At 46.8% G+C, this 21,788-nt stretch overlaps 1 protein-coding gene across 1 annotated transcript in view; it reads left to right on the top strand.

The window, feature by feature from the left end:
- LOC147640554 (putative NAD(P)H dehydrogenase (quinone) FQR1-like 1) overlaps positions 1-21,584 on the top strand; it is a 46,502-nt gene extending 24,918 nt beyond the window's left edge. Inside the window, exons 3-4 of the mRNA XM_086812914.1 lie at positions 20,674-20,936; positions 21,151-21,584. Coding sequence (XP_086669040.1) covers positions 20,674-20,936; positions 21,151-21,382 — 495 coding nt within the window. The 3' untranslated portion in view covers positions 21,383-21,584. The remainder of the gene's footprint in view (positions 1-20,673; positions 20,937-21,150) is intronic.
- Positions 21,585-21,788: the final 204 nt, after the last annotated feature.

Genomic DNA, 21,788 nt, shown 5'->3' with positions numbered 1-21,788 from the left:
CTTCTATTTTGGAGCTTTCTAGAGTAGACTTCTATTTTGGATTTTTTGTCTTGGAGTTCTCTTTCTATTTTTCTTTTGGAGTACCTAGCCATTTCAACTTTTGGATTTTATTATTTATTTTTCTTTTTGGACCTTAATTTTTTTTATTTTCTTTTTGCACCAGCTCATCTCCACGTAGGCTTTTCATTGCCGGATGTCTCCTGTGTGTCTTGCTACAAGCCTTCTTTGCACAATTTGCTTCCATAGGCAAGCTTAGAGCCCCGCCATCTCTCCGGTAGACAGAGCCAGGTGCTACCTGTTGTACCCGCACTCCGATATAATGCACTGGCACTCCGACTAAGTGCTACGGTGGTAACAGCAACTTCGCCCCTCTCTACTGCTTTCCTTGTGCCGACCTCGTCAATTGCAGTGCCTATGCTCCTCCTCCGTAACAATAATGGTAGCTAATCATCATCATTAATACTATTACAAGCTAATATTGTCGATCATCTATCAGCTCGCCATCACCTTCTCGAAGCTGAGAACCTGCGCACCAATATGTCGTTTGTATAGCTTCGGATTTATCTACTAACAACTGCGCTTTCACAGCTTCCTGCTGCGGGATAAACCTACTCTTCTGCAGTTGTTGCATGCTCACCTCGCCTTTCACCCATGCGACAACTAGGTCTACGCTGATTCCACTTGGAATGCAACTCAGTTTGCAGACCACTTTCAATTGTATTAAGCCTCAAAGCCTTGGGTAAGGCTTGATAAAGCCTTATTATAAGGCTTAATAAAAGCCTTATTAAAAAAAGGCTTGGAAAAAGTCTCCATCACAACAACCTACTGAAAAAATCCAAAAAAAAGGGAGGGGGAGAGCTTGTATTTGAGCCTGCATTAGAGCAGAAATCGAGAACAGAAGAAGAGATTGGCAGTATTTGCAAAGATAAAAAAGAAGGCACAAATAAATTTGGGCTTTTTATTTTTATTTTGAAAAATCTAGCTTAACTGAAGCATTAATCTCAACTTTTACATGATTTTTAAAAATTGAAAGCATATATAAAGCTTGAGTGCCATATCTTCTAAAGAGTTTATAGAACTGTCATGAGCCTCTTATCTCAGTGATAAGATCAACTTTAAATGGTATCTACCTTAATCATGGCTACCAACGTAAAGTTTCTCAACAAATTCAATGGCCAAGGTTTTCACACTTAGCAGGGCAAAGTCAAGGGATATCTCATGAAGAAAAATCTTTGGGCATTAGTTAAACCAGCAGAAGGGAAAGATAGTGTGTCCACTAGAGCTGTCATAGCCGCAAATCAAGCACGGGATGAACAAGTCTTAGGTATCATTATCACTGCACTAGATGATAATTATATTCATTACATTGATGATTGTGACACTGCATCTAAAGCTTGGGACACTCTAGAGAAAACCTTTGGAGTACGGGCAAAGCACTCTAAAATAAGTCAAAAAATGCAATTATATGGGCTTTCTAAAGAGCATAGTGAATCTATTGTATCTTTTATAAACAAGTTGAAAAGCAGTATCACTCAACTTGTGTATGTAAAAGCCCTTGTGCATAATGAGGATGCTATAGCCATCTTGCTTAAAGCAATGCCTATCAATTACAACAATATTGTCACTGTGCTCAAAGAGCAGGAACCAATTCCTTTTTTGGAGAGTACAATCAATTCAATACAGAATGAGGAGAAGAAGCTGAACTTCAACAATAATCTCACTTTGGAAGAAGCATATGCTATCACCAACAACAATAAGAAGTGTGCTACTTGTGGAAGAACCAATCATCTCACAAAGGATTGCAGTGGCCCGTCAGATTTGGTCTTTTGTCTCTCGCATTTGGCACAGAGAGAGAGAGAGAGAGAGAGAGAGAGAGAGAGAGAGAGAGAGGGGGCGACACAAGCAGCAGCGAAGAGAGGGAGAGAGAGAGAGAGAGAAGGCGTGCAGAGAGAGAGAGAGCGGGTGGGAAACGGGGGGCGACTCCAGGCAGCAGCGAAGAGAGGGAGAGAAAGAGAGAAGGCGCACGTAAGCGTGGAGAAGAAAACGCAGATGATGGAATCTTCTCAAGGGTTCCTGCTCTAGGGTTTCAGGCAGTAGTGGAAGAAAAAAAAATTTAAAAATAAAAAAAATAAAAAAAATAATTAAAAAAAATTTCAGATTTGCAGGTTTTCTCAAGGGTGCAGCAATGGTTCAAGCAACTATTTAAGGGTTTGCAGGTGCTGAATTAGGTTTTCAGGTGTTGAATTAGGGTTTGAGAGAAAAGGTTTTCTTTGCTTTTGTACATGGATTTGGATGACCCGGCTGCTTCTGTTGGTGGCATGGCTGCCAATAGCCTTAACATGGATCTTATTGAGGAGATGATCGAGAAGGATGTGGGTTATGCTTCAGATGCCTCGGAGCAACAAAAACGTCAAAGGCTTGATGTTGATGCAAGTTACACTCTGGTGAATGCTGGAGAGAATGCAGAGGAAAGTTCTCAGGTACCTTCTCCAGAGTTTGCACGTTTGCTGCAGATCACTGGTGAGCTTCTGCAAGAATATGTGAAGGCAAATAGCGTGCAAATGGCTGCAGTAGATAATGATGGTGTGGCTGATGTATGCATGGAGACTCCTTTGTTACTACAACAGCTAGCAGATTTTCATGATCGTGCTGCTATCTTCTTCTTTATTGGGCGTATTCCGTTGTTGCCTCGTCTTAGAGCATGGTTGGGCCGCTTGGTGTCGCCTGAGGCACTTGAGGAGATTTATGATGGTCCAAGAGGCTTTTATGAAATACTTTTTCGCACTTCAGAAGCCCGTAGGGCAGTTTTGGAGCAGGTGCCACTCTTTTTGGATGGGCAGTTGGTTCATGTGGTTCCGTGGAAGCCTATGGCAGAGTACCAAGATATGTTGCGCCAGGCTTGCCCAGTTTGGGTTGAAGTGAAACAATTCCCACCAATGTTTTGGCGTGTTTTACCAGATCTCATGCGAGGTATCGGTGATGTCTTGGTGGTACCTCGAATGACATCTAGAAACCGAAATCGTCTATGCATGTTATGGGATACTGGGAGACCTAGGCCGACACATTTGCGTGTCAATATGGTTGGGCTGCAACCTTTAATGTATGAATTGAGGTGGGATACATTTGCTGGCCACTGTTTCAAATGTGGTAAGATGGGCCACTTTGTCTCCGAATGTCCTAAGAAAGAACAAATTGTTGCTACCAAGGATATCGTTGATGGGCAGTTGCCCGTGGAAGATGAGCATGATGCTCCTTTACATGATGCCCAGCACATGGATGTACATGTGGATGTTCATAATGAGGTTGAGCAGCCATGGGTGGAAGTACGTGGTAAAAAGACACGATTTGTTGCCCCGCGGGGGGATTTCTCAGATGCTGTTTGGCGGGGGCCTTTGCGTACTCATCAGGGGCCCTTACATACATATGCTCGTCGCCCTTTGGGTTCAGGTGCCCAACTGTTGGGGTAAAGGCGTTATGCCCACCCTTATAGTGTGTACAAGCCCATAAGTTATAGTACATAGTACACTTAGTACTTTTAATGTACTAAGTGCACTATGTGTACTAGTGCAATATACATGTGTGATAGGGGAGTCACACACTCATGCTTTTCATGAGTTGACTTATCCCCACAATTCTCTCTCTCTCTCTCTCTCCCTTGCTTCTCTGTGTATGTCTCCCATGAATGAACTCTAAACCCTAATTCAGTTTTCTCCCCATCAACTGGTATCAGAGCTTTGTCCCGTCGAATCTCTGTGCAAGCAGGCTTGCTCGTGTGAATGTGGTGAGGCGCCTACATCAAATTCTGGTCGCCTTTTCTCTGCCATATCAGCGAGCGAAGAAGTTGCAGGCAGGTGGTCCAAAAAGCGAGCGAGGAAAGTTGCAGGCAGGTGGGCGGAAACACGAAGGCAGCGTTGCGTTGGTCGACGGCTATCACGTGTAGCGCTTTTGGGGTTCGCAGCTGTTCTGTGCGCCGGCTCTTCTAATCGCCGTTTTGTGCGCATGCTGGTCTGCCCGCCCGTGCCATGCCTGCCGCCTGTGCCCATCAGCCGCCTCTGCAGTAGTCGCAGGTGCCACGTGGCAGCGCCACATCACCTGGACGGGCTGCGCTGACTGGGCTATGGCTGCGTAGGTCTTCTACAAGTAAGCGAAGGCTACTAGTCGTAGGCAGCCTGCAGCGTGGGTGTACAGCCAGGTAACCTCTGCATCAACCTCAACAGCACATTATCCTCGTAATGCAAGTGGGCAGCAGCAGTCTGTTGTAGTTGCTGAAACGGAGCCCTGTGGAGCATACAACCAGCAACCAGCAACGAGTCAGCAAGAAGAGCCCCCCCCCCTTTTCACCTGCAAGTATCAGAAATCAACACACAAGTCAGGATCAATCAAAATCGACTCCTGCAAACCTCAAATTCAGCCCGAAAATCAGAAAATCAGAGGTATTTTGCTTCAATTTTGGGAATTTCTCATAAATTCAATTAATTGAGCAGGTACAGGTGCATAATTGCTCAATTTTTGAGCAAAATTGGCAAAATTGGGTGACATTGGTCACATCCCACGTCAATTGGCAGGAAATCGGTGACATTGGTCACATTTGCAGTCAATTGGCAGTAAATTGGGCATTGAAATTTGGGGCTTTTAATGTATTTGTGCAATTAAGCATTCATACATGCTGTATGATGTGAGAAATCGCACATTCGGGCAAAATTGCAGCAAATTGCAGTGCAAATCAAGGGGCTTTTGTGCCGATTGGATTGATTTGCATGCAGGCAATCGCATTTGATGCTGTGGATAATGTGTTGATGTCTTACAAGCACTCAATGTGCCTGTAAAACAAGGGGCTTTCATGTATTTGATGTATATGTGGCCAGGGGGAAGCATCGTGAACACTCTGGATGCCTTCATGTGTCTCAATGTACCATGTATGATCAGCAATTGATCTTAAATCAAGGGGCTTTTCAAGTTTGTATGCTTGTTGAGCTTGGCAAAGCAGCAGGCAAAACATTTATGCCTTGAATCCTCAAAAAATCAGCTTGCAGTCAAGGGGCTTTTGCCCAATTTCTGTTCGGGACTGTTTTATGCAGTGTACAGGACTGTAAAAGTCTGATTTTCACTCATTTGGACAGCCAGGAAAGCATTTATTGCTATTGTACCTGCTGGTACAGATTTGGCACAGCTTTGTGCATGTTTTGGCATGGCTGTACACTGTTTTGAGTGATCAAAAGGTTCAAATTCAGCTGCTGAAATTGCCGATACAGGTTTGGTACATCATTGGTGAGCACTTGGTACTGCTGTACAGTACTTTGGAGAGGCAAAAGAGCACATTTAAGGTGCTGTCCAAAATCTGCAGCAACCAGATTTTGGTGTTTTCATCACAAAAAGTGGGAGAAAAGTTGCATTCTTGCTTCCGCAGTGGGAGATAAAGCTTGGGAGAACATTTGTGAGCACTTTGTGTGCTTTGGGTGCAGTGTTTGCACATCTTTTGGTGCAGTGTTTGCACATTTGCAGGGAGTCAGGCATTGACAGGTTGCATTTTGCTATGGCAACCACAGGTGAGAGCTCTTCATTGCTTCACATTAAGAAGCTTGAAGGCTCGCAGAATTATGATATTTGGCAAACCCAGTGCTACAATGTGTTGCTCCAGAAAAAGCAGCACAAGCCTATCAAAGAAAGGGGTGTGATGCCCGCTTCTCTTACTGCTGAAGAGTGGGAAGATATGGATGAGCTGGCAAGATCTACTATCATGTTGTCTGTGTCAGACTCATTACTTTTCAGCATTCGTGAAGAGAAGACAGCTTGGGGAATGTGGCAGAGATTGCAGGACTTGTATGCCCAGCAAAGTGCCTCAAGCAAAGTGTATTGGTTGAAGAAACTCATAGGTCTTCAGATGAAGGAAGGGGCGTCTATGACAGCCCATCTAAATGAGTTTAATGGTATTGTCAGCCAGGTCATTAATCAAAAGTTGGCAATGGACGATGAGTTCAAAGCCACTTTTCTGTTATGCACTTTGCCAGAGAGTTGGGACACATTCAGGACAGCCACTAGCAATTCGCATGCTATGCTGTCATATGCAGATGTTGAGGGTGCTCTTCTTCAAGAAGAGATGAACAGGAAAAACAACTCTGTTGGAAAGTCCAATGCAATGAATGCACGTGGGAGATCCCAGCAAAGGGGGAAAAGCCAAGAAAGGGGAAGGAGCAAGTCTCGCTCCAAAAAGGATTTGGAATGCCATTATTGTGGCAAGAAGGGACACATCAAAAAACAATGCTACAAATGGAAAAATGATCAAAAAGAAAAGGGAAAAGGCAAAGACAAAGAGAAAGATGAAGCCAAAGATGTAAAGCCAAAGGGCAAAAGTGGAGTCAAGATCGAAGAAATCAATGTGTCACATGCAGGTGGCAGTGAGGATGAGGTCCTATTTACTTCTTCACTTGATGCCCATTCACTTCTTACAGGTGGTCATGGTATGCACTCATGGATCATTGATTCAGGTGCCTCCTTTCATGTCACAGGTTGCAGAGACTTGTTTGTCAGGTACACTGCTGGCAATGAAGGAGTGGTTTATTTGGGTGATAACCATGCATGCAAAATTCTTGGCAGAGGTGATGTGAGGCTTGTATTTTCAGATGGCTCACAGCTTATGCTCCATGATGTCAGGCATGTGCCTGAGATCAAGAAGAATCTGCTTTCTACTGGACAGCTTGATGATGTTGATTATGTCACCACATTTGGTAGTGGAAAGTGGAAGATTAGTAAGGGCTCACTGGTTGTTGCCAGAGGCTCTAAAGTGGACACTCTTTATTTTATGCATGCAGGTGTTTGTCACCATGCTAATGTAAATGCAACCGAGCTGCTGGAAATTTCTATGTGGCATAGCCGGTTGGGACACATGAGTGTTAAGGGAATGGAGCAATTGTCTCGTTTGGGTTACTTGCCTTCTCTAAAGTTTTCAAGTTTTCAGTTTTGTGAGCATTGTATATATGGTAGGCAACTACAGTGCCCCCACAAGAAAGCTCTTGGACAGAAAGATGCTCAGTTAGAGCTTGTGCATACAGATGTATGTGAGATGCCTCAGCTTTCTTTGGGAGGGGCAAAATACTTTGTGTCTTTTATTGATGATGCCACACGCAAGGTGTGGGTCTATCCTCTTCGTTTGAAGAGTGATACATTCTCAGTGTTTGAGAAGTTTGTTGCTCTTGTTGAGAATCAAACTGGCAAAACACTGAAGGCTTTGCGTTCCGACAATGGTGGAGAGTATATGTCCAAACAGTTTCAGGACTTTTGTGATGCTAAAGGCATCAAGAGGGAGCTCTCTACTCCTTATGATCCTCCACAAAACGGGACAGCAGAGAGGATGAACAGGACCATTCAGGAGAAGGTCCGTTCTATGTTGTCACATGCTGCATTACCTCATGGTTTTTGGGCTGAAGCTGTTATGACAGCCGTTCACCTTATAAACAGGTCACCTAACACGAGGCTTGGTGGGAAAGTGCCAGAAGAAGTATGGACAGGGAAGCCTCCGTCATACAAGCACTTGAGAGTGTTTGGTTGCGTTGCGTACGTGCACATACGCAGGGAAATGCGCACCAAACTTGATCCTAAGTCTCATAAATGCATATTCCTAGGATATGGTGACAGAGGTGAAATGGGGTATAGACTTTGGGATCCCATGAATAGAAAGATCATACGCAGCAATGATGTCATTTTTGATGAAACATGCATGTATAAGGAGCCTGCAAGGCAACAGGAGCCTGGCAGAGTCATCTTTGATGATGATGGACATCATGGACAACAACAAAGGGCTGTAAATCAGCCATTACAGCAGGAAAACCAGCCCTTAAATGGTGCTGAAAATGGTCCAAATGGACAGCCAGATATGGCAGAAGATATCCCTATGGATATACCACAGTTGGAGGAGATACCGGGCATGATATTTCAGCCTTATGGCATGGAACAGGAGCCACCAATGGGTGATATGCAGGCTGGACAGCAACCTGCAAATGATGGTCATTGGGTACGGAGGTCCACTAGACCCTCCAGAGCCCCTGACAGGTTTGTTCCAGGGGTTGACTATTTGATGCTTACTGACTGTGGAGAGCCCTCATGTTATAAAGAGGCTTTACAGAGGGCAGACAAAGCTCTATGGGAGCTTGCCATGAAGTCAGAGATGGATTCTCTGCATAAAAATGGAACATGGAAGTTGGTGCCTTTGCCTGCAGGCAAGAAGGTTTTGCCATGCAAGTGGGTATACAGGCTCAAAGTTGCATCAGATGCTAAGCCAAGATACAAAGCCAGGTTAGTGGCTAAGGGCTTCAAGCAGGAATATGGTGTGGACTTTGATGAGATCTTCTCTCCAGTGGTCAAAATGACCACACTTAGAGCTGTGTTGGCTTTGGTTGCGCATGATGATCTGGACTTGATTCAGATGGATGTGAAGACTGCTTTTCTTCACGGTGATCTCCATGAGGAGATATATATGCAGCAGCCAGAGGGTTATGCAATAAGTGGGAAGGAAAAGCTTGTATGCAAGCTGAAAAAGAGTCTTTATGGGCTCAAACAGGCACCAAGAGAATGGTATCATAAATTTGATACATTCATGAAATCTCAGAAATTCAGGAGAAGTGACATAGATCACTGCTTGTACACCAAGAAAGCTTTGGATGGCAGTCTCTTGATTCTCATTTTGTATGTTGATGATATGTTGATTGCCGGGAAATCTCGTAAAGAGATGGATGCCTTGAAGCAGAGGCTGCATCAAACCTTTGATATGAAGGATTTGGGTGATGCAAATCACATCTTGGGTATGCGGATACTTCGGGACAGAAATCAGCATGTGTTGTATTTGTCTCAGAAGGAATACATTGGCAAGGTCTTGCAGAGGTTCAATATGGACGGGGGGAAGAAAGCTAGTACTCCTTTGCCTCCATATGTGAAACTCAGTGCTATGGACAGCCCACAGTCAGATAGAGACAGGGCTGATATGGCCAAGATTCCGTATGCTTCAGCTTGTGGCAGTCTCATGTATGCCATGGTTGCTACTAGGCCGGACATTGCATTTGCAGTGGGAGTGGTTTCTAGATACATGGCCAACCCTGGCAAGAAGCATTGGGAAGCAGTGAAAGGTGTCATGAGATACCTGAAGGGCACACAGGATTTGTGCATTTGCTTTGGCAAACAGGATGCATTAGTGCATGGTTACACGGATTCGGATTATGCCGGTCATCCAGATAACCGGAAGTCTACTACCGGTTATGTGTTTACATTCACAGGAGGTGCTGTGTCATGGATATCCAGGATGCAGAAGTGCACTGCCTTATCTACTACAGAGGCCGAGTATATTGCAGCCACAGAGGCTTGCAAGGAGGCATTATGGCTATCTCGGTTAGTGGTTGATTTGGGCTATACAGGGGATATTCCATTGTTGCATTGTGACAGTCAGAGTGCCATCCAGTTGGCAAAGAACCCTGTCTTTCATGCAAAGACGAAGCATGTGGATGTGAAGTATCACTTCATCAGAGAGGTGATAGAGAACAAGCAAATTCAGCTTGTTAAGATTCACACGGATGACAACCCGGCTGATCTGTTGACGAAGAGTTTGCCTCCGGAGCGGTTTGCTCATTGCAGACACTTGATGGGCATTGGATGAGGCCAGTTTCAGCCTTGATATGGCCTTGTATATTATCATGTACATGCTGATTTTTTCTTTTCCTTTACTTAAGGGCACTTTGCCTTTAAGTGGGAGGTTGTTGGGGTAAAGGCGTTATGCCCACCCTTATAGTGTGTACAAGCCCATAAGTTATAGTACATAGTACACTTAGTACTTTTAATGTACTAAGTGCACTATGTGTACTAGTGCAATATACATGTGTGATAGGGGAGTCACACACTCATGCTTTTCATGAGTTGACTTATCCCCACAATTCTCTCTCTCTCTCTCTCCCTTGCTTCTCTGTGTATGTCTCCCATGAATGAACTCTAAACCCTAATTCAGTTTTCTCCCCATCAAATGTCCTAAGAAAGAACAAATTGTTGCTACCAAGGATATCGTTGATGGGCAGTTGCCCGTGGAAGATGAGCATGATGCTCCTTTACATGATGCCCAGCACATGGATGTACATGTGGATGTTCATAATGAGGTTGAGCAGCCATGGGTGGAAGTACGTGGTAAAAAGACACGATTTGTTGCCCCGCGGGGGGATTTCTCAGATGCTGTTTGGCGGGGGCCTTTGCGTACTCATCAGGGGCCCTTACATACATATGCTCGTCGCCCTTTGGGTTCAGGTGCCCAACAACAGACCAGGATTGAGAGGCCGGGAGGCCAACTTTCTCAGGGTTCAGGGGCTCTTGGGGTGGATAGAGTAGAACGCTATTCTATTAGAAGTCGCCTAACAAAAGAAGCACAACAACAATTGCCTCTTATGTTTGGTTCGAAGGGTGAGGTCATCTCGCCATGGGATGGTCATTACCCTTTGGCACGTGCTCGAGAACTCCAAGGGCAGTCTGAGATCACAAATACCATGTCTAAAAATGCAATGCTTCAAAAGGTTCGTGATTTGGTAGATTGTCCTGGGCCTAGTACACGGCCTTGTTGATTCCTTTTCTTGGAAGGCTTATGAAAATTGTACAATGGAATGTAAAGGGTATTTCTTCGCGCCAAAAGCAGTTCAGGCTTTGGCGTACAACTTTTTATCATGGTTGGGATGTTTTGTGTGCAGTTGAACATAAGCAGCATAAGTTGGCTGGCAAAGCCTATGTATATAAGGGGTTTCATGTTTTCTACAGTGGACATCCTGCTTCGCAGTTAGGTGTTATGTTTGCTGCTCGTTCGCAGTTTCAGCCTTCTCTTGTGATTCAAGATGTTCATGGAAGATTTCTAGTGATACAGATTGTTTGGGATGATACGCGTTTATGGTTATTAGGGGTGTATGCTCCAAATAATGCTCGTGCACGCCGTTTGCTGTGGAATGACTTGTGTGCTCTTTCAATCTCTCATCCTGGCTTTGTGATGGGAGACTTTAATATGTGTGTCTCCGAGGAGCAAGCCACGTCGCCTCATTCTGTAATGGATGGCCCGGAGAGAATGGCGTGGGAAGCTTTTGCAGCAAGGTCGCTAAAACAAGACATGTGGTCTTGGTTGCATCCAGATGAAAGGGGTTACACTTATGCCTGACAACAGTTTCGGGGCACTTATGCTAGATTGGATAGGATGTATATTTTACATCAAGATATCTTTTTGCCAGAGGTTCTTACTATGATGGTTGATCAGCAGGTTTTGTCAGATCATTGGCCGCTTGTATTTGAAATGGTCTATCATCCTGTGGATGCATATAAAGGCTTGTTGGGACGCTTGCCTTTGCGCTTAAATCACACTTTTTTGGAGCATGAAGTTTTTGATATTTATATGCGTCAGTTGATACGACATTTCTCCACAAGAGTGTCCATGGCTGATTATCATGCTTGGCCAGTGTTCCTTACCAACACTCGGAAATTGGCGCGGCATTATGGTCTTGCTAATGCCTCTATACAAAAACAGCATGTGGCTCTTCTTGAGTCGCTTTTAAAGGGCTTGCAGGCGTTCATGTTTACTGACTCTATGGATGCTGAAGTTGTGGATGCCATAGAATGGCTGAAAAAGGAGCTATCTAGGGTGCAGGAAGCACAATATGTTCGCTTTAAACTACTTGCACGTCTTGATGCTTTGCGGGATGCTAACTGTCAATCTCATCGCTTCTATGATAAGTTGCATCAAAAACATATGCGTGAGAATATTGTTAGGCTGATGGATGCCCAAGGCAACCTTGTTACTCAACCTTCTGAGGTAATTCAGCATTGCATCAGGTTTTATGAAGATTTGCTTGCCCCTCGAGAGGATGTCTCGTCGGCTGTCCTGGCTGCAAGGGAGTCATTGTTTGCTGAAGTACGATATCAAGTTGACCCTGATGTGGCGGTGCAGCTTGATGCTCCTGTTACTCAAGGGGAAGTGGAAGCTGTTCTCTCCAAACTTCCCATGGGAAAGAGCCCTGGTTGGGATGGTTTGACAAATGAGTTTTTCCGAAAATATGCTGATCAGCTTGCAGAGCCTTTGACACTTATTTGTCAAAGAGTTTGGGATGAGGGATATATGCCTGCCGATTGGAAGTTGGGCATACTTCGTTTGTTGCCCAAAGTCCCTTCGTCTACTTCTTTGGCTCAATGGCGCCCAATCTCACTTATGGGTATCATGTATAAAATCTTTACAAAGATTTTTGCCAATCGCTTGCAGAAGGTGCTTCCTACTCTTATTCATCCATATCAATATGGATTTGTGCATGGCAGGAATATTTTGCATAATATTCTTAATGTTCAAATTGGAGTGGATTATGCCAAGGCAAAGAAGCAAGAGATTGTGATGGTGCAGTTGGATCTTGAAAAAGCTTTTGATCATGTCAGCTGGTCTTTCCTTTCTCAGTTAATGACAGCCATGGGCTTTGGTCCCAAAATGGCTAATTTGGTGCATTTACTTGGCTCTGGCTCTATCACGCGGATTATGCTCAATGGAGGACTTTTGGATGGTATTTCTCTCACCCGTTCTCTCGGGCAGGGCTGTCCTCTTAGCCCTCTTTTCTTTGCCATTGCCACTCATCCTATGTTATCTCGCCTAGATGCTATGGCATCGCATGGTGAAGTGGTTGGTTTGCATCTCCCTCATGGCAAGCAATTGGTTGCTCAAGCCCTTGCGGATGACACTTTTATGTTTCTCAGGGCCGAAAAAGCCAATATAGATCGAGCAATGGAAGCTTGGAATAATTTTGCATTGGCTTCTGGGCTGAAAATAAATTCAACAAAATCAGCCCTCATTGAATGCACGGAATTTGATCGTGAGGCATTAGGGTGGCAAGGCTGTGTGGTGCATACAGGAGACATTGTTCGTCATTTTGGGTATCCGGTGGGTGTGGATGTGGACCCCCAAGCGCTTCTTGCTTGGATTTCTGCTCGGATCTCGGATAAATTTATGTATTGGAAAGCTCAAGGGTGGCCTATGCATGTGAGGGTTAAGGTAGCTCAGGTTATTATGCTTAGCATGATTTTCTATTTTTTGCCTTTGCTACCTTGGACGCACAAATCTCTTCTCCGTTTGGTTGCTCCCATTCGGTTTATGCTGTGGAAGAGGCAAGGAAATATTATGGGTCAAACATGGATAGCTTGGAATCACATTACGACGCCCAAAAGAATGGGTGGGGCTGCTTTACTGGATGTCCGCTTGCATATGGTGGCACGTAGGTGGGCGCTTTTTCAGGATATGTGTTTGCAGGAGCAGCCTTGGGTATTCATGGCTCGTGACTTGATTGAGTTGGAGGGATTGTCACATGGACGGACACGTGTGCAGGCTTCATGGTGGGACATTGTGAATGCGGCTCATCCTGTCCGTATTCGCTCATCTCACATTTTATCGCATATTCTCCTTTCTTGGCATGAAGTTCTACTATTGGCTCGGTGGGATCCTGGTCATGAAAGACTACTTTTGAACTCTTTGCAGTTCGAAACATTTGTGGAGTCGCGTGTCATTGTTTGGCCAGACAGAGATGCTTCACGCATACGACTCAACCGCATGGTCAGGTTAGGCTTGGTTAGAATCCGAGATGCTGTGATACCTGGTCGTAACAGGCTATATTCGTTTCGTCGTATTCGGCAGCACTTTAGGGTTCCTCGGACATTTCAGCCACTATGGGTTGACATCATGCATGCAGTTGAGCCTTTTACTCCATTGCCTCAGCCATCTGCTGCAGATCAGCCTTGGCTTGATTGGGCACTATGTAAATCTGGTGACTTGATATCACTTTCTGCTAACCAGGTCTATCATAAGCTCGTATCAGAGAAAGATTGGGTTTCAGCCAAGGCCAATAAGGTGTGGGGATTGCACAAGTCTAAATCATGGTGGCAGAAAACTCTTATGCGTGGTTGGCAGTCTAAACTCCCTTACCAAGGTAAGGTTTTCATTTGGAGGATGTTGGTGGGAGGGTTACCTACACGAGATCAGCTCAGCCGTCGTAAAATTACATTGGCCTCTTGCTTCTTCTGCACGACATGCACTGAAACAGTTATGCATCTGTTCATGAGTTGTCCAGTGGCCCGTCAGATTTGGTCTTTTGTCTCTCGCGTTTGGGAGGCAGTAGAGAGGTCTACTATTTCGGCTCATCAGTGGATATTTGGGATTTGTCCTCAAGTCATTACTTCGGACAGTCACCTTGTGATATTCCATTTCCTTAGATGGACAGGACTTTGGCATATTTGGACTACACGGAATGGGTTCATCTTTGATTCCTTGTCTGGAATACATGGGCACATTCTACGTATCCGCGGTTTGCTGCTTTGGCAGTTTTCTTCTCTTCTCTCAGCTCAGCTACTGGATGCAGATGTTATTTCGTTATGGTCTACGGCGGCTCGGCTGGCTCATCTTTGATGCTTTTATCTGGGATGCTTATTTGGTTAGGAGGCTTTCTTATTAGTGTACAGGTTTGCATGGTCATAATCCTTTAGAGGATCTTTTGTGGGGGGGTTTTTTGGGCCATAGGTTCTGTGTGAGCCAAGTGGTTGATGTACTTTCTTACATATAATATAAAACACCATTTCACGAAGAAAAAAAAGAGAGAGAGAGCTGTTTTAATGTCGTAGGAACAATCCCAAGAGACCTAAGAAGATCTATCCAACAGGAGTGAGATTCGAACACAAGACGTGTTGAATAACAACTCCACAACTCCATGAGAGAGAGAGAGAGAAGAGGAGAGAGAGAGAGAGAGAGAGAGAGAGAGAGAGAGATAACTATGAGACCAAAAAGTTACATCATGGTGGATCTGATACAATGTCTGGATAAAAAACCAGAAAATGAAAAAGAAAAATAAAGATGATACTACTGGCAGCTAGAAAATGAAACTGTGGGACGGGGGGTACACTATGGAGGTGCCTCCATCTCATAATATGTGCCGCATCGGACACTGGCGGATCTCCTCAATATCCTCTGTGGTCAGCACCCTGACTGGGTGTCCCGCATGTCTCGCAAGAATAATCCGAATCCGCCGCTGCAACCTCCGTCTATGCTGGGATGCCCTCCTCCGTAGTCGTGGCGTCTGGACCACCCAAGCTCAATCGCACGATCAATGTGTGTGAGAGAGAGAGAGAGAGAGAGAGAGAGAGAGAGAGAGAGAGAGAGAGAGAGAGAGAGAGAGAGAGAGAGAGAGAGAGAGAGAGAGAGAGAGAGAGAGAGAGAGAGAGAGGGAGAGGAGAGAGAGAGAGAGAGAGAGAGAGAGAGAGAGAGAGAGAGAGAGAGAGAGAGAGAGAGAGAGAGAGAGAGAGAACTATGAGACCAAAAAGTTACATCATGGTGGATCTGATACAATGTCTGGATAAAAAACCAGAAAATGAAAAAGAAAATAAAGATGATACTGCTGGCAGCTAGAAAATGAAACTATGGGACGGGGGGTACACTATGGAGGTGCCTCCATCTCATAATATGTGCCGCATCGGACGCTGGCGGATCTCCTCAATATCCTCTGTGGTCAGCACCCTGACTGGGTGTCCCGCATGTCTCGCAAGAATAATCCGAATCCGCCGCTGCAACCTCCGTCTATGCTGGGATGCCCTCCTCCGTAGTCGTGGCGTCTGGACCACACAAGCTCAATCGCACGATCAATGTGTGTGTGTGTGTGTGTGTGTGTGTGTGTGTGTGTGTGTGAGAGAGAGAGAGAGAGAGAGAGAGAGAGAGAGAGAGAGAGAGAGAGAGAGAGAGAGAGGCACCCCTGAAGAAATTGCAACATAATTTTTTTCACATTTTTTACAACAATTGCCTGCCCTGAAACGTTCAACGTTTCACTCCATGCATGACACGTGTCACGTTTCACCAACGTTTCGCGTTTCAGGGGAAGTGAAATGTGTTTCGTGGTGACCCTGTGGTCGACATGGCTGACCTACGTCCATTACGGCCTTGGGCACTATATGTAACATACTGCGCTCTACCAGGCACAATGACCCCACGATCCACAATGGCCTGCCGCCATACATCCGCAATGACCATACATACTCCTCCTTGCCCACCCAAGGGGCCAAAACCTGCAGACCAAAATGTGTCCCATCTACCAGGCATCACTGAACCATATCTCCGAATCCTGCTCTCACTCAAATGGTGCTCCTGTATCATTAGAATATCAATACTGCCCCCAACCAGGCATCTCTGAAGCTCCTGCCTCAAGCAACCACGATAACGTACATAGTGTGCACCGCCAAGGCCTTCGCAAGCGGCTTGGATGGAGAGTAATCCCCATCCGAGCGGCTATGAATCTGCCCACCTGGTGTGCTGCAAGAGTCTCGGACCAGGCGCCAGTGGCTGTGTCCCATAGCGACTGCCTCCCGCTCAGAGAGAGAAACCTCATGTATGCATACATAGCCAGGGTCTCGTGCTAGGTCTGCCACTATGCGAACCACCAAATGTCGATTCCCGGAGACATCCGCACTCCCGCTATCAAAGAAATGTGCCAACTCCCAGAGTCGGCCTATCACATCTGTCATCTCCAAATCGCTCACATGGTGAGAAAACTCAAGTGCCCGAGTCTTCAAAATACTAAGAGCGAGATCCAGAGTCCACTCCCGGTCGCTAGTGCCGCAAAGAGGGAAGGAGAAGGCCACAACTGAATCAAGTGCCTCCTCCCCTCGGGCCGGAGGTATCACCACATGAACTCTGATGGGCGCTGGCTCATAGGGGCCCTCCGCTCCAAAAAGGCGTGTAAAGGAGTAGTCGAAAGCCTCCGAGCGCTGTTAGTGTTGAGACTACTCAGCCGCCTGTGGATAGAGGATATCCGTGAAGCATGAATCGGCATGGTAGGTCTGCTCTGCGGTGCATGAGGAAGGTCGGTGCTCAGTGCCCGCTGGACTGCAAGTGAGTGCCAAGGCACTGCCAGTGCCTCCCGGGGAGCTGAGGCGAGCGGAGGGGGAGGAGGGGGGGGAGAAAGGGGTGGGGAAGGAGCCGCTGAAAATGCGGGAGCGGGAACGGGAGGAGGCGAAGGTGGAAGCGAGGCGGGAGGGGGGGACGGGGGAGGGGGGGGGTGGGGGGGGGTGCTGGCATCTCCTGATCCTCAGTCTGCGCTGGGGTCTCTTTCTGGAGGGAGCAAAGCTGTTCCTCACTGGAACCCAATGATGCTGAGGCTGTGTCTGCTGCTGCGTCGGTCTCTGGGCATGCTGCTGTGGTGGTCTCCCTCTACGGGGCCCTTGTCCAGGCTGCCAATCCGAGGTCTCTGTGGGCTGAGCAGGTGTCTCGAAGGCTGCCTGCCGAGCCGCATTTGTGGGCGGGCCATCGGAGGTCTACTGCTGCGGTGAAGGTCGGGGTCTCCTGCGAGGGCAGGCCTTGGCCAGGTGGCTGACCTGCCTGCATATAAAACACTGGTTCGGGAGCCCCGAAAACTCCACTCTTTGATCGATCCATCCCTCCCCTATCCTAGGTAACTGAATGACCTTCGGAAGGGAGGAGATGTCAGGAACCAAAACTTTGACCGAAGGCAAGCCAGCTGCTCTAGCCACCACTGAAGCAGCTGTGGGGCCAGTCTCAAGCACCGAGCCCACCAATGATCCTATCCTAGAAAGGAGCGGAAGGTACTCGCAGCGAATTCCAGGAAAGCAAACTGTGACATGGAATAGGTGCTCTCCCTGCTCGGCCGCTGCTAGGTCGAAACCATGCTGCCAATGTCTGAAGAAGGCCCGAGCACCCCTGATGTCAAGGGGACTCATGGCTAGGACCTGGGCCACGCTCTGGGCTGTCTCGAACTCAATCTGGTCGTGTCCGCGGCCCAGTAACTGAACGTCAAGGATCTTGCCCACATCTGCAAGAAGGCGGGCCTGGAGAAGATCCTGGATCTCCCCTCTGCTGGGGCGAGTGCCAACTATACGGCAGATGGTGGAGTGTGCTTGGAGGCGTTCCACCTCTGCGGCGAGGCTCACTTCCTCTTCCGGCGAAAGAGAAAGCCTGATGGGGGTATCCTCAGGAGCGGGCGAGGGGGCTGCGGAAGAGTCCCTCTGAGGTGGGGCGGGAGGAACCTCCATCAGAGTCTGAAGCTGAGTCGAGTGCGAAGTGAAAAATGGAGGGTCCTGCAAGAACCAAGCTGCACGAAAAAGCGGAGCGGGGAGGGGAAGAGGGGGAAGGGCGGAAGACAAAGGGGGAGGGGCGGAAGACAGAGGAGGGTAGAAGACAGAGGGGGAGGGGCGGAAGGCAGAGGTGGAAAAACTGGGAGGGGGGGGGGGGAGGGGGGCGGGGAAAGCGCGAAAAAAAGGGGGGGGGGCAGGTGGGGGCGGGACGCGGAGGAGACGGGGGCGCGAAGGAGATGGGGCCGGCGGCGATGGGCGCGAAAGGGAGGGCGGGGGGTGCAAAAAGCACAGGGGCGCGGAGGGGGGTGCGAGCAGGCGGGGAGAGGCGAAGGAGACGGGGGGAGCGGGGGGCACGAAGGAGACGGGGGCAGGCGGCGATGGGCGCGAAAGGGAGGGCGGGGGGCGTGAAAAGCACAGGGGCGCGGAGGGGGGGTGCGAGCAGGCGGGGAGAGGCGAAGGCTCGAAGGCGGGGAGGGGGGGTGCGAGCAGGCGGGGAGAGGCGAAGGCAGCTCGAGCAGGGGGGGGCGAAAGCTTCAGCGAGCGAATGCACCGGCCAGGTCCATCTCAATGCACCGGCCAGGTCCATCTTCTAGTTTGGTAGCCTTTGTTTCTCATCGAGTTCATTGTGCTTAAGTGCTCTTGTAAAGCAAGACATCTTGTGTCCAGAGTCTGTCTAGATTGCCATCAAAGCTCCTTACCCAGAGCACATGGGTGGGTGGACAACCATCAGTTTGTAATGAATGTTGCAAGCTATTGTGTTTTCTTACACAACCTACCTCATGGAGGAAGTCAGTGAGTCATCTCAAGCAGAAACTGTCAGAAAAGTCAACACCAAACGAAAACCACACAATTCACACACTAGCCGAAAATGTTTTCCATGAAGTTCACATCAAGAGCCACCAAGAAAACTAGGGAGGAACGAACAACAAGAGTACCAAAGGAAAGCGTGTCAATTGGCAAGAGCTTGTTGAATCAGATATCCAAGAAGAAGTTGACACTAGCAAGCAAGGTGAGGAGACTACAAAAAGCAACCAAAGAGCAAGAGAGAAGCACTATGACTACTGATTATGGGCTAGTCTACAAAAGATCTCAAGAAATTCCTTTAGCTTGGGAACAATTATGAGAGATGCAACTGACAATAACCACTGGACATAGCATCGGAGGACTGGCAGAATGGCCCAGAGGTCTATGGTCGTGTGTAGTATTGGAAGACTCCAGATTTGAAGCTTTGGAGGATTGGAAGACTCGGCACACTGTTTGACTCTTGTTAAACTTACAAGTTGTATTTGGGGCAAACTGGTGAGCTAGGATAACCTCAATCTTCTACAATTTCATTACTCTTCTGGTAATAAAATACCTTTTCTTTTTTTCTTTTTCTTTTTCTTTTTTTTTTTGGGGGGGGGGGGGGGGTGGGGGGCAGCCCATTTTGGAGCCCTAGCGTGGTGTTCATGGTCATGGTGATTTGTGCTATTTCAATTATTGTTCATTGTGTGAATTAATCTTCTTAATCATTAAGTGCTCTGAGATTTGTGCTCTCCATCAGAATTTTCTTGCATCAGAGCACCAGTTTCCTTGAAGGAGATAGTGCCGATCATTTTTGTCAATGCTGCAGGTTGCAGATTACCTTCTCACCGGCCTTAGGAGGAGGAAACTTGGTTTTGGAGTCAGTAGAGCACCCTGGCTTATATTTAGTTGGATCCTAAGGAGTGGTTGTGGAATGCTAGTAGTAGACAAGAAAGAACACCTAGACAGCCAGCCCCTTACATGAATATATTGCACAGACAGGGTGCTTCTGTGTGAACATGAATCACTAGGAATTAGACGGTATCTCTTAAGTAGTGTTGCGTGAGTTCTGGAGGTGTTCGCGCCCCAGTAAGATGTCCATGTTCCTATGGCAAACTGCACGTGAGACAGCCGCCCAGCAAGTGATGGGGAAAGTCCTGAAGGATTCACCATCCATTTTTCATGCTCTACTCGAATGGAGTTCAAAACTGCGTCGCAACAAATGTGGAGGTAGTCATGGCTATCACTCATAGTTCGAGTCACCAGCAATCACTTTTAGGATGACAAATGAGGCCTCACAATAAGGGTTGATCACCACCACATACTGCAAAACAGAGCCCAAGCAGGTACCCAGGTTGGAGGGGAGATCCTGATCACCTGGTTTGATGGACTGTCAGTGGGAGGTGATCAACAATGAACACCCCTGAAGACATCCCTGAAGCATGTTGCATTCAGTATGCTGAAAATAAAGAAAGCATTGAAGGTGACTCTGCTTTGCCTATGAAGATGAAAAGTGAGGTAATTTCATGCATAGACATCCAATCACACCCCCGACATTATTGGAGAAATGTGTCTCATGTTTGAAATTGTGTTGCTGATTTTGGCAGCAAGTGTTCTCAGTGTTTGCAACTGCAGCAAAAGTTTGAGTATGCTAAAGTATTTCTTTTGGCTAATTTTTTTTTCTTTTCTGTAAACTATCTTATTTTAAACAAGAAAATGTGATGGAAGGATCCTTTTTTTTTCTGAAGAGTTTTGACAAGAGTTAGGCTCATATTTGATTTGTGTGAATAGGTTCCTGAAACACTGCCTGAGGAAGTACTGCAAAAGATGAGTGCACCAGCAAAGTCAGACGTACCAATCATTGAGCCACCTCAATTAGCAGGGGCTGATGGACTGATTTTTGGATTTCCCACCCGTTTTGGGATGATGGCGGCCCAATTCAAGGCATTCCTTGATGCAACAGGTGGCCTTTGGCGCTCTCAACTGTTGGCAGGCAAGCCCGCTGGCATCTTTTACAGCACAGGGTCACAGGGTGGTGGCCAAGAAACGACGGCGTAAGTAGAATCTTTTGGTGTCTCAGTTTCTGTTCTGGTTACTTTGACGAGGTTTGTAGGTGTGTGAGACATGATTTACTCATTGCCCCTTTGCATCGAGACTGGCATTGTTTTTGTGTTTCAACTGGATTTATACTTCCTACAAGTTTAAGGCTCCCCAATCATATATGCTGGTAATGTTTTTGTGTTTTAACTATATTTATGCTTCCTACAGGTTGACAGCCATCACCCAACTGGCTCACCATGGAATGATATTTGTGCCCATAGGCTACACATTTGGTGGGGGCATGTTTGAAATGGGACAAGTTAAGGGTGGATCCCCTTACGGTGCTGGGACTTATGCAGGTGATGGTAGCAGACAGCCAACCAAGTTGGAGTTGGAACAAGCTTTCCATCAAGGCCAATATATTGCTGGCATTTCGAAGAAGTTGAAAAATGGAGTCTAATGGGTGGGGAAAAAGTGAACTCATAGCATGATTGAGTAGTAGAGTTTTGTGACGTGCAGTTGAGACGTCATTGTTGGATAAATTTCAGTTTGTCTTTTTGGGTTGCCGAAGCTGTGGTTGTATAACACAAACTCGCTGTTGCAGGATTAGTGGGGCATGTGATTTGAAATAAAGCTAATGGAAAAGGCTTAACTTGCTGTTGCATCTTGGCCTTTGGGGGGGGGGGGGGATGAGAGAGAGAGAGAGAGATTGCTTAGAGGCTAGCAAGGCAGTTAAATTTGTTTGCAAGGAATATCTCATAACGTGTCACATCCACCACGAAATCAAGTCTATATACAGAGAAGAGAAGAGAAGAGAGAGAGAGAGAGAGAGAGAGAGAGAGAGAGAGAGAGAGGGGGGGGGGGGG

Source organism: Cibotium barometz, chromosome 2, assembly GCF_041138505.1.
Source record: "Cibotium barometz isolate CiBa-2024 chromosome 2, ASM4113850v1, whole genome shotgun sequence".
Taxonomy (NCBI): domain Eukaryota; kingdom Viridiplantae; phylum Streptophyta; class Polypodiopsida; order Cyatheales; family Cibotiaceae; genus Cibotium; species Cibotium barometz.
The sequence above is the reverse complement of the archived record's forward strand: the minus strand, read 5'-3'. Positions and strand labels throughout refer to the sequence as shown.